The following is a 13,202-nucleotide window of genomic DNA, read 5'->3' on the forward strand; positions in this document are numbered from 1 at the left end:
GGTTTGGAAGTTTTTTATGAAGTAAAACACGACTTCCCTACAACCCAGAAATTCTTCTTTAGCTATTTATCTTGAGTGCTGTGACCACAAAAAGAAAAATTGTATAAAAATTTCATAGAGATTTAGGTTCCTCAAGAAATTAAAAATAACATTTCCATATGATACAGAAATATCAGTTCTGGGTGTATATCATCCAAAAAATCTGAAAATAGGATCTTAAAGAGTTATCTGCACATCCATGTTCACTGTGGCTTTCATTCACTATAGCCAAGAGGTGGAAGCAATCCAAGAATTCATCAATGGATGAGTAGATAAAGAAAATATGGCATTTACATGCAATGGAACATTATTCAGCCTTTAAAATGATGAAATATTTTCATACGCTACCACACGGTGAAGCCTTAAGGACATTACACTAAGTGAAGTAAGCCAGTAAAGAAAGACAAAAGCTACATGATTCCAATTATATAAAGTCTCTAAAGTCGTCAGACTCTGAAACAGAAAGCAGAATGTTGGTTGACAGGGGCTAGAAGGATGAGGCAGAAAGTGGAAGGAACTGGTCAATGGCTACAGGTTTCCATTTTGCAAAAGCAAGTCCCAGAAATCTGCTGTACAACAATACACATACAAACACTGCTGTACTGAACACTTAAAATGGTTAAGATGGTAAGTTTTACATGTGTTTTTTTTTTTTTTTTTGAGACGGAGTTTCACTCTTGTTACCCAGGCTGGAGTGCAATGGCGCGATCTCGGCTCACCACAACCTCTGCCTCCTGGGTTCAGGCAATTCTCCTGCCTCAACCTCCTCAATAGCTGGGATTACAGGCACGCGCCACGATGCCCAGCTAATGTTTTTTGTATTTTTAGTAGAGACGGGGTTTCACCATGTTGACCAGGATGGTCTCGATCTCTTGACCTCGTGATCCACCCGCCTACATGTGTTTTTTAAGCACAATAATAATTAATTCATAGCAGCTTCATTCATAATAGCCCCAAAGTGTAAGCAAGCAAACATCCAAACAGGTGCATGGATAAACAAATTATGGTATATTAATACACTGGAGAAATGTACAATAATAAAAATGAATAAACTTCCAATTGTTAATGGCCTGGACAGATCTCAAGAACATGCTTAATGAAGGGAAATAACACCGATTAAAAAATACAGTATATGCTGCATGATTCCACTTAAATGACATTAAAGAGCAGGCAAACATAGCTGACAGTGTTAAAAGTAAAAAGGTAGTTACCTCTGGAGGGAGTGGGACCAACTGGGAAGAGGCAGAAGCAAACTTTTTGGGGGTAATAAAAATGTTCTTGAATTTGTTCTGGGTGGTGTTTATATGAACACCATTAAAAATTAATTAAGGTCATTTTTGTTGGAAACCACATCAGAAAAGAAAGAGGAAGAATGCTAGAAGTAAGGCAGGAAATATACCTATGGGTCTATTCCTGTAGACCTTATGGATCCTGTTGAAGATGATGGTCTTTATATCAATGGAAATGGAAAAGTATTGAAAGGTTTCAAACAGAGGCATGACCAGATATGCTTCCCAGTTTTGCGTTTGTTTATTTCTGAGAGCTTCCTGATTGCAGTGTATGAAATGGATTAGAAAGAAAGTAAAACTGGATATGGGAACCAGTAAGAAAAGTACTGTAAAAGTTTGGATAAGAGATGAAGATACTTTGGATTGAGTGTTGGCAGTAGAAGTTAAAAATATATATAGTGTGCTCAAGTTATTGTCTTGTAAAGAAAGGGCTTCTTAGATTGTCTTGTCAACTAAAGGCATCTTGGAAGCTTTTTGTCCTATTTACTATGTGAAATCTATACATTCTTCCACCCTAATTCACTTGTCCCTGGTTCTGTGATTTGCTTTGCAGTCATTGGCCTATAAGGCATTTTGTTTTGCTTTTTACATTTTGCGGGACTCTATTTTAATCTTATCAAAGACTTGTCATTTATTATAGTTGATGGTTCATATTTGGTTCTGTGATATGAAGAATAATAGTCCCCTAAAGATGTCCATGTCCTAATCCCAGGAATGTGTGAATATGTTATCTTGCATGGCAAAAATGATTTTGTAGATGTGATGAAAGTTAAGGATGATAAGGTGGAGAAATTAATCCTAAATTATCCTGGTGAGACTAATCAAATCATATGAGCCCTTAATAGCAGAAATCCTTTCTCAGCTGAAGTCAGAGAGAGATGTGATGACTGAAGAAGAAAGGTCAGATAGATGTCAAGTTGCTTGCTTTACAGATGGAGGGAGGGGTCATGAGCCAAGGAATACAGGCAACCTCCAGAAGATGGAAAAGGCAAGGAAACCAATTTTCCCCCAGAGCCTCCAGAAATGAAGGCACCCTTGTCAATACATTGCTTTTAGCTCAGTAAGACCTGTGTTAGACTTCTGATCTACAGAAACTTTGTGTTGTTTTAAGCCACTAAGGTTGTAGGAATTTTTTACAGCAGCAGTAGAAAACTACCACAGTCCCCAAGTATGTGAACGTTTTGAGGAGTACAAGGCAGCTTTGTGGTCCTGGCCCCTAGCACTTTCTGGCACCTAGAAATAATCAGAGTGTTGAAAGAGTGAACCAACTTGACATTTTCACATGTTCTTCCTCTTCATTCTGCTAGAGGACAGTCCTGATTGATTTAACCTATGAACAGCTAAAGGTACAGATGTCCAAGTATAGCCTCTATATTCTTATATTATAGATTACTGAATCATGGACAACATATTAAGAGAAGAAAAAGGCTGGGTGCAGTGGTGATGCCTGTAATCCCAGCACTTTGGGAGGCCAAGGTGGGTGGATCATGAGGTCATAAGATCGAGACCACCCTGGCTAACATGGTAAAACCCCACCTCTACTAATAATACAAAAAATTAGCTGGGCAGGGTGGCACACACCTGTAGTCCCAGCTACTAAGGAGGCTGAGGCAGGAGAATTGCTTGAACCCGGGAGGCAGAGGTGGCAGTGAGCCAAGATCACACCACTGCACTCCAGCCTGGGTGAAAGAATGAGACTCCATCACAAAAAAAAAAAAAAGAAGAAAGTGTAACAAATTGAGGAAGAAGAAAAATAATAAAAATCAACCTTTATCAAGTATCCAGGTATTGTTTTAAGTTCTTATGTTGTGTTGTCTCATTTAATTCTCACAACTCTATGAAATTTTTCTCTCATTTTAACAATGAGGAAAATTAAACCCAGAGAGATTAAGTATCTTGCCCTTGAGTACACAGCTGTGAAGTGTGGCGACTCTAGAGGCAAGCTCTACTCTTCCTCTATAGTGGTAAGAGGACAGGATTGAAGGAATGAAGACAAAGATGAGATGGAAAGCTAAATTACACATCTTACTTTATATAGGTTTCTATTAATTTTGTTTCTTTTTTCAAAGTAAACGCTGTTTTATAAATAATATAAAAGTGAACCCAAAATACATAATTAGGCATTGGAGATAATCCCTAATGTTCTAAGTCAGACTTCACTTGCACCTCAAGACCACATGTTATACACACTGGGAAAATAGAGATAAAATGATGGCCCTAGGAAGAGGAGGAAAGATAAGGGGGCAGATTATTCTTTTTACCAGGAGCTTCTAAATCTCACCTCAATTCTCAACTAAGGCTTTGTTGACACTGGGTGAAAATTAAAAAGAAAATTTATATTGAATTGTTTGCCTGCTGATAATAGTTTGGAAAAATGTTCCTACCCAAATCTCATTTTCAAATGCAATCCCCAGTGTTGGAGGTGGGGCTCATGAGAGGTGTTTGGCTCATGGAAGCAGATTCCCCATGAATGGCTTGGGCCATCCCCATGGTGATAAGTAAGCTCTTGCACTGAGCTCACATGGGATCTGGCTGTTAATGAAAACATGGTGGCCAAAGTGGATAAGATGAAGTCCACAATCAAGCTCCAAATGAAGAACGTGTTATGTCTGGCTGTGGCTGTTGGTCACATGAAGATGACAGACGACGAGCTTGTATATAACATTCACTTGGCTGTCATCTTCTTGGTGTCATTGCTCAAGAAAAACTGACAGAATGTCCAGGCCTTATATATCAAGAGCACAATGGGCAAGCCTCAGTGCCTATATTGAGGGACATTTGAATAAATTCTACTGCTACAAAAAAGAAAAAAAAAGTGTGTGGCACCTTCCCCTCCACCTTCTCGTTTGCTTCTGCTTTTGCCATGTGAAGTACCCGTACTTCAATCACCTTCCTCCATGATTGTAAGTTTCCTGAGGCCTCTTGAGAAGCCGAGCAGATGCCAGCAACTTGCTTCCCAAAAAGCCTGTGGCACTGTGAGCTAATTAAACCTCTTCTCTTTATAAATTACCCATTCTCAGGTGTTTATATAATGGCAATGCAAGAACCAGGCTAACACATATACTTAGTTATCTAAGTTGTCTAAACAAGTTCTTAGTTACCCAAACAAGTGCTCAGCATAATGGTATCATAGAATAAAATAAGAGGAGCAAATAATTTGTAGAACATTTAGCTTCTAGAAGCCTTTGGATGAACTATTTGAACAAAATCATGTTTCTAAGTACATTAGACACAAATGTATATTCAATAATAGACTATATTTCTACATAAATCTTAAGATTCAGGAAAATCAGTTTTTTTATGTCCTTGGAACTATTGATAAGCCATTCAAAGGTCAGACAGATGATACCTGGATTTAGCTAATTGTTACACTTTTATATTCACAAACTACTAGATTGTTACTCAAAAAACAAAGTGGCCAGACTTGGAATAATATGTTATCTCATGTTTCTGTATTACATAATGATTTTAAACCATCTCTTTCATGAGAAAGGTAGCCAAAAGTTAAAAGTTAAATGATTAAAGAGACAACCATACTGGATTGTGTTAAGAAAATGTAACATGATTTATAGGTCAAAATGACAATTGAAAATCTAACTTTCAAGTTTATTTGCTTTCTGTGTGAATTAACACACACACACACACACACACACACACACACACACACACAGAGTCAGGCATTCTAGAACGCAAATTTTCTCCTAAAAGCCTAATAGTTGATTATCCTGAAGTCTTGATTGCCTTTCCAAATCTTTTCTTGAGCTTCAGCAGAGCCTGAACTGGTATCCAAGAGTAAACTTGAGTACTGCAATGACCTTTCCAAAGCAGACGCATTTTGAAAGAGATATCCAACAAACGCAAACTAGAATTGTTTAACGGTACACAATCCTAGCAAACAAGAAGAAAACTTCTTCCTTCTAAATGGCATATTATATGTAACCAGGCCTATATATTTAATTTTCTTTGACTATATAACTTGGATCCCTTCAGGACTTTTTGTTTTGTTTTTGTTAACGCATCAATTATTCCTTTGATCAAGTCCTTTGCCCCCAAAAATTATGTGTTAAGTTTGAAAATTAACTATCCCCAAGTTGAATTCACACATATCAGCCTTTTCCTAGTAATTTATTCTTCAAGACTCATTAACGTAGTTACAAAAACGAAATGACTATTTGCACTGTGTTGTCATCCCCTCCCCCATTCAAGAAAAATGAACAAAAAATACTTACAATGGTTCTTAGCCAGGAGCATTTTATCCCTTATTCACTAGTGGTAAATGAGTCAGATATGAGTTGGCCAGGAAAAGAGCTGCTTTACCCAAAATCTTTGTATGAAATGAGTCATCTCACTCCAAACACCAATATGTTCTCCAAAATAACTGGCAAGAATTTCCTATAAAAAGAATCTTGCCTTCACTCTTTTCCATCTATTTAGCTCTCTGATTTTTCTAATTTTTCAATTTCGTGTGTGCTTATAATATTGCGTTCATAAGAAAAGTCCAGAAATGTTTCCGCTGCTTTATCTTATTTTGAAAGTCATCTTTCCTGTATTGAGTAGCAGGACAATACTGATAGCATTCCCTTGGAAAGAGTAAATGCTCTGTGGCCTTTCAAAGCATTCTCTCTCTCTCTCTCTCTCTTTCTCTCTCTCTCTCCTCTCTCTCGCATTCTTTCTTCGTGTGTGTGTGTGTGTGTGTGTGTGTATGTGTATCTGTCTGTCTTTGACGAAATTCATGCATGGTTTAACTGAAATGCAAGAGCCAGTTCTAGAAGAATTTTTCTTTTCTTCTGCTGTAAAAGGGAACTCAGTTCAAAGCCATCAAAAATATTTCAAGCAAAACCATTTTTCTTCCCACAAGAAAAATCTATCACAATAGATATAATCTGTCTAAAGGTGATAAATGAACATGAAACCAAGCTTTGACTTTGCTTTCCTGCACATCAGAACATTCATATGCTCTCTCTGCCATGAGATGAAGCATAAAATAAAAATCACTGTAGACTGAAGCCGAGGTTAAATCCCTATACATTATCATGAGTCAAGCACGCTATTTACCTGAGGATAAACAAGTTTGCCTACAGGGCCAATTCTGCCAAACTGCTGAGATTTTTATATTACTTGAGGCTCATAACATCACTTATTATTGTTAATTAATCTAAGCTCTGCAATTTAACCACCAAAAATATTTACAATTCATTTCACTCAGGTTGGAACTTAGCTTTGTTTTTCTATATTAAATTAATTCTAAAGAATAGCTATGCTCCTTTTATATCCAACACTAACAGATGTTAGTTTCCTCCATTTTATAGCCCTCAGATGACAGACAACTAACTGTTTTTGGCCATGGGAATAATTGCAACACCTTTGGATTATGAACTTGGTTCAGTTCTTAGCTGGGAACGGCAGGGGGTTAGTTCATATTATCAAAGATGTAAAGTAAGTTTTCCCTTATGTGCTAGATATTCATATAAAGATACCTTTCAATAGAGTAATATACAACTTTTCTCCCTGAATGGTAATCTGCTGTTTAAGTGATTATAGGTTAAGAGAAAATAACTGCATAAAAATAAAATTTCTTATTCATTTTATCTCTTGCTCTTGGCCAAAACAAGATGTTAAATCCATTAAGCTCTGAGTATCCAGTAAAAGCAAGAAAGTAGAACTGTTTGAATTTCTGCATTCTTGGGAAAATTGCCAACCTATGCACTAGTAGCAGGATCTGTGTAATTAATGGTGATGTTATTGACAGAGGGAGGGAGTCTGATTTCCTTCTCAGAAGCAATTTAAGAGTGCAAGCTGGCAGAGCTTTAGCAAAGCCTCACCTGATTTGTTTTTAAATTGAGGAAATGTGACCTTGAAATCAGCCATAGAAATCACCAATATTAATGTACATTTGTGGTGGCTTTGGTAGACTTTAAAGAAATTCTAAATGTAGCATTTTCTGTAGAACTGAATGATGAACACCAAATGCACAAACTGACAAACGTTCCTTAAAAAGAGAACAAGCGAACCAAATCGTAGGTTAACTGTATTTTTCTCTCCAGGAATCTATATTCCGAAGAAGATATATTAAAACCAATCTGTCTTATCAGAATATAAAATAAAATCAGCCCCAAGTTCACACAGTCCTTTATAGATAGTCTCTTGTCTCCTTTGCAGACAACTTTCACCTTTATCTAGTTGTTGGGCCTCAAGGACAATCACATAAGGAGTGCTTATATGTATTTGGCTATCCAACAGTCTAGTATTATGTCCATCTTCTGCTCTCCTCTTTCTCTTTGTTATATCAGCAATTTCAAAATGATTAGAGAAAGAAGAAGAACATCTGGAAAAATAGAGATAACTAGGAAAAGGAGTTAGGCCCACAAGCAACTCTTTCCATAATGATCTGCACTCAATTATCTGATAAGGCGTGATTTTTCTCACCATCTATTTCATCCCTTCTATTTGTCTGTGAACTGCAACCACACACTCCAGCTCTGCATTTTACATGAAGAATGAAGCAATGAATTCTCTATAGCCTAAAGTATGTGCTGTGGCATCTGTGGCTTTGGAGAGGACAGGCGGTGGGAGTAGAGGAGACAGGTGAAGGAAAGCCAGGAGGAAGATTCACAAACATCAAAGATGAGCTTGGATATGACTGACCTGGATTATGCCCCCACGTTGGATTCATACCTGCTGTCTTCCTGAGCAAAGGGCTGTTCCACATCCACTGTTAGGGAGGCCAGGGCAGAAACGGTCTCTGTCTCCTCTTGCAACTGAGCACCAGCCAGAGCACAGCCCCTTGGCATAGCCACCATCCTTAATGACTTCCAATACTTGCCTAGGAAAAACATCCATCATACTTTATAATAATTGCAGTTACAGCAGTAATAATCAGAATACTCACATAGGTCCAACTCAGAGCAGTTGTTATCTTAAAATTCCCCATGTTATACACAGTTGTAGTTTGGTTTTTTAACTGTTATGATTAAGTCTTTTTCTCAATCTAGGAATGCCAAGTTGTGAAGTGCCCATATTCCCAAGCCGAATCTCCCCTTTGCTCACACAGCAATAAAGTGAGGAATAATCTATGGCCTACTGAACTTACCCTCAGACTGACTGACAGCTGTCTCTGCAACTAAGCAAACTCTGGGCACCATGCTCCATGGAAAACCCACAAGAGACCAGGAGGCAGCACTTTTACAGAGAAAATAAATGGAATCATACTGTTAAACGCTGCTACCTGAAGCATTAACTTTTAGAAAATGAAGTTGGAATATTAAAGAAAAAGAAAAGCCAAGAAATGCCAGCATGAATTGAATGGCGACTTTGCCAGAACAATCAGGTTTGTTAGTCCTGGATGTTCTTTCTTTCTCAACCTCAGGGTGTGTATTAGAACAATAATTGATTTAAAACTTTAATATATGTACTGGCTGATGTTGGAGCCTATCCATATGTCATACTGATGTTTCTTTTTTCGAGGCAGGAAAGGAGAAAGAGAGGAAAATAGAAGGTCATTTCATGAGAACATGCCAATGGGATAAATATGAAAGAACAGAGTTAATGGCTTTCTTGCAGCCCTTAGGCTATTTTCTTGTGAAATGTTGAGTAGCCCCAAATCAAAGTAAGACAATCTCCCTAGGTGTTGACATGACTCACCAGGTCAGAACTATCTCTGCAGCCTGACTAGTTGGCAAGAACTATGGTACGCAGTGTTTGCTTACTTCTTAGAAAAAAAAGTCTTGTTTGAGTGGAAAAGGCAGATGGATGAACGCTGGATTGGGCAGTAAAATAACAGGGTTCTGGACCCTGTGCTGCCATCCCAGTCATGTTAGTGAGGCTTGGCAGGACTTTATTTTTGCCTCTTAAAATAGGGAGATGTCTCAAATCTTTTGCAGCTTTAACATTTTATGATTAGTCTTTCCTTATCTTACTGTTTCATAGAGGAACAAATGTCATATTAGGGGAGGATACTCAGACTCCCCATATTCCCCATGCCAACAAGACCTTCTGACACAGGTATCCGTTACTACTTAACTTGCTGTGATCACTTACTCTGACCAAAGTCTGAGAATCACAAAGCTTTTTTAATTTGAACCAAACAACAAAAATTCTGTCAATGAATACAAAAACTAACATTTTTTTGAAAGCTCACTTTTCCACATGTTGAGGACAGAAAGATGCTTCCTAACACCAAGAAATGCATGGTCCAGGTGAGACAGCCCTGCTATTTAAGCATTACAATTCTCTGTGTAAAATGCCCATGGTGATCTTGAATGGGCATAAGTAGAACATGTATTTAAGGTGATGGGAAAGTATGGGAAGACTTGCCAGGAAAAATAACACTTGACTGAGTTCATTAGAAATTAGAGTGCAAATCCTGAAGTCGAATTAGAAATTAGAGTGCAAATCCTGAAGTCTTGATTGCCTTTCCAAATCTTTTCTTTATCTTCAGCAGAGCAAGGTGGAGGTGATGGGATATCCCTGGAAAGGGAAATAGCACATACAAATAGAGAGAGACTTTCTGTGTTTTACCATGTGACCATCAATTGCAAGGAATGACTGGAACATACAAAGAGTATGGAGTGGGATGGATAAGACTGTTATGGTAGGGAAGGGCTAGTTAATACACACTCTTGAATGACAGACTGGTGATCTTGGACTTCAACCTGTGGATGATGAGGGGGCATTTTAAGCAGATGATGTATAGTATCAGGCTTATATTTTTAAAAGATCCCTTTGGAAAGATTATAGGTGATGGACTGGGAGGTGATAACAGTGGGGGCAGGAAGACCAATTTCACATCTTGGCAAGTGTCCAAGTGGGAAATGATGATGTCTAAACCAAAAGGAAGTAACAGAATAGAAATGAGAAGACACTAAGAGAGATTTGGGAGGTAGGCAGTGAAAATGTATCTTTAGTCCACCCTACATCTCTCAACTTTGAAAGTTATCTCTGAATTGACAGTTCCATTCCCAGGGCCTAGTTTCCCTAGATCACAATGTCAAATATCATCCAGCTCTAATATTTCATTACTGGTCTTTCTTTATCTTACTGTTTCATGAAGGAACAGATGTCACATTAGGGGAGGAAATTCAGTCTCACCACCTATTTTCCATGCCAATAAGACCTTCTGACATGGGTGCCCACTACTATTTAACTTGCTGTCAGGTTAATATTATGGTAGTATCACCCAAGTTGGAAATTCCATATTCCATCTGCAAGTACATACATTGTAATAAGTTACACAAAATATTATTATTAAACATTATTTTAGCAGATAACATTTACAAAGCTAGTGATACTGTATGACATTCTTTTCTTGTTTTCTATGGCAGCTAATTTGGGGACTCAGGCAAACACACTACATATGGCTAGTGGCTTACTGGTCAAATTAAAAGACTATAGGAAATACAAACTACCATTATTGAGCACCCAATATGTGCCAAGGCTGCTCTAGGTGTTTCTACATTTATAGTTTGTAATTTTATTTAACAATAAAAAAAAACTATTTAGGCAATGGCAGGTAATTTTTTTGAAGCTCATATAGCTAGTAGGCAGAGGAGGTAAAATCCTTACCCAGCACTAATTCCAGATTGCCTCTTTCTCTGCACTCTGCTGTCCTCCACCCCCCTCCCAGTAGACATAAAAAAAAAAATCTCAATTATAAAATTCTTAGCTTAAAGGAACGATGCATGTTGCAAAATATCTGCAACAAATATGACAGTCTTGATATTCTTATGTACATATTTTTTGCTTTGAAAATCATTTTAGGCCAGGTGCGGTGGCTCACGCATGTAATCCCAATCATGTTGAAACTAGTTCATTTTACTCTTCATTTCTTATAACCTTGCACTATTGCAAGTACCTTTTACCAGGTAAATTATTGAGGCTATCATAAAACTGGAGACAGGACTCATTGAAGAATATGAATAAGAACCTCATCGAAGGTCGGGTGTGGTGGTTCACCCCTGTAATCCAGCACTTTGGCAGGCCGAGGTGGGTGGATCGCTTGAGGTCAGGAATTGCAGACCAGCCTGGCCAACACTGTGAAACCCTGTCTTTACTAAATATACAAAAATTAGCCAGGCATGGTGGTACATGCCTGTAATCCAAGATACTCTGGAGGCTGAGGCAGGAGAATTATTTGAACCCAGGAGGCAGAGGTTATAGTGAGCCAAGACTGTGGCATTGCACTCTAGCCTGGGTGCCAGAGCAAGCCTCCATCTCAAAAAAAAAAAGGAGATCATCGAAAATGGAACTAACTAAAAGTCAGTATTTCCAGACTGGAGATCCGACACTAATCTTGGAGAAGTCACTGGAACACAATGGAGTACAATTTCCACATTTATAAAATAACAGTAGGAGGCTAAATGATATGAAAGTTTTATTCCTGCTCTCATTCTCACTTATTGTGATCCTTCTGATCTCATGTTACATATCAATCTTGGATGTAACAATAAATTTCCTATGGCAGAAAACCTTATTTTTCTATGAGCCTATGAACTCTTAAAGAGGTCAGCAAACACTCTGCACCATAATATACACATCTAGAAGAAGCAAGGGCTTTAATTTTCAAGCATTGTGTCTTGTTTCTCAAGAAGAGAGCTTTAGGCCACAAACAAACATCTTTACTTCCATAACACAATCAGGACAGAAGGCATGCATTGTTAATAGGAATCTTTAAGCAGAATGACTGACAACGATCCTTTAAATTTTGACCCATATGTATGTCAGTACTAAGAAGGATTTTAAAATTTAAAATCCTTTTTGGATAAAATTGAATGTGTACAAAATATCTTGCTAAGATTAAATATTAGAAGTTTGGCTTTTATCAATATGTATGAGTTTCTTGACTCAGAAATAACCCAAAACTTTAAATTCTGTTTGGCCTCTGGCAAAGTCTATAAAAAGAAGGGAAATATTCTACATTAATAATGCATTTATAGACCACTATCTCTATTCATAAAGGTATAGCACCGTCTGTGCAGCATGCAGCCAATTCAAACTGCACAATTTATGGGTTATATTTTCATGTGATGTGTAGGGTCTTTTCTTCCAGTCCAGAAACAGTTGTGCCAGAAAGTCATATCTGCTGGCATAGGAAAAATACCCCCATTAACACATAGGAGAAATGAACCAAGGGTTACTGCTAGAATTTTCAGAAGCTGTAATTTGTAAAGTCAAATATTAATGACCAGCCACAACTGGGTTGCTCTCCTATGGCTATGCAACTGGCAAAAGAGAAGAATTTTCCATTAAAATTGGACATGCACACTCTCTCTTCAGTCATATCCTCTATCCTTATTCATTTTTCCCACTATGTAAATCTGCCCACTTTTCAGCACTTTTTAAGGACTATTCAGCCTTCAGCATTCTGCCTTTTTGTTTTTTCTGGCAAAAGTAACACAAATAATGAATCTGCAATAAAGATAAAAAGTAGAGAATGGAATGCAGACAGTCAAGGGTCAGAGGTGAGGGCCAGAGATGGGGTTTCACGGGGTCACACAGGACCCAGGAGAGGGCATCGTGCAGGTACTCTGTAAACGGACTTCAGTATAAACCAGATTGTTCTTGGAAATGGACAATTTGGAAAAATAGGCAGTTGTTGACTCATGAAAGTCTGTGTTAGAAGCCACCTATCTACAAAAGTCTTAATTCAAAGCCCCTTGCTACTTTGAAACTTTCTGACCCCAGAAACCTCCCCATTCCGTCATCATTTTGGGAGCCTTAGAGTTGTCACTACTCAAATTTGTTTCTTAACCTTCTTTCCATTTGAATGATGTTTCATTTCATCTTTACACACCAGGTTCTCATAGGAAAAGAAGCTGCTGCTAACTTGAAACTCCTGCTATCTCCTTCAACCACCAAGATTATTAACATCTGGGGCTT

The 13,202-nt window shown here is 37.9% G+C and overlaps 1 protein-coding gene across 1 annotated transcript in view; it reads right to left on the reverse strand.

Annotated features, from left to right (window-relative positions):
* Positions 1 to 13,202, reverse strand: part of HDAC9 (histone deacetylase 9) — an 898,499-nt gene that overhangs the window by 13,660 nt on the left and 871,637 nt on the right. The window contains exon 27 of the mRNA XM_032286709.1: positions 8,004 to 8,151. Within this exon, the coding sequence (XP_032142600.1) occupies positions 8,004 to 8,151 (148 nt within the window). The remainder of the gene's footprint in view (positions 1 to 8,003; positions 8,152 to 13,202) is intronic.

Source organism: Sapajus apella, unplaced genomic scaffold (assembly GCF_009761245.1).
Source record: "Sapajus apella isolate SASKATOON/1434 unplaced genomic scaffold, GSC_monkey_1.0 scaffold19, whole genome shotgun sequence".
Classification (NCBI taxonomy): Eukaryota; Metazoa; Chordata; class Mammalia; order Primates; family Cebidae; genus Sapajus; species Sapajus apella.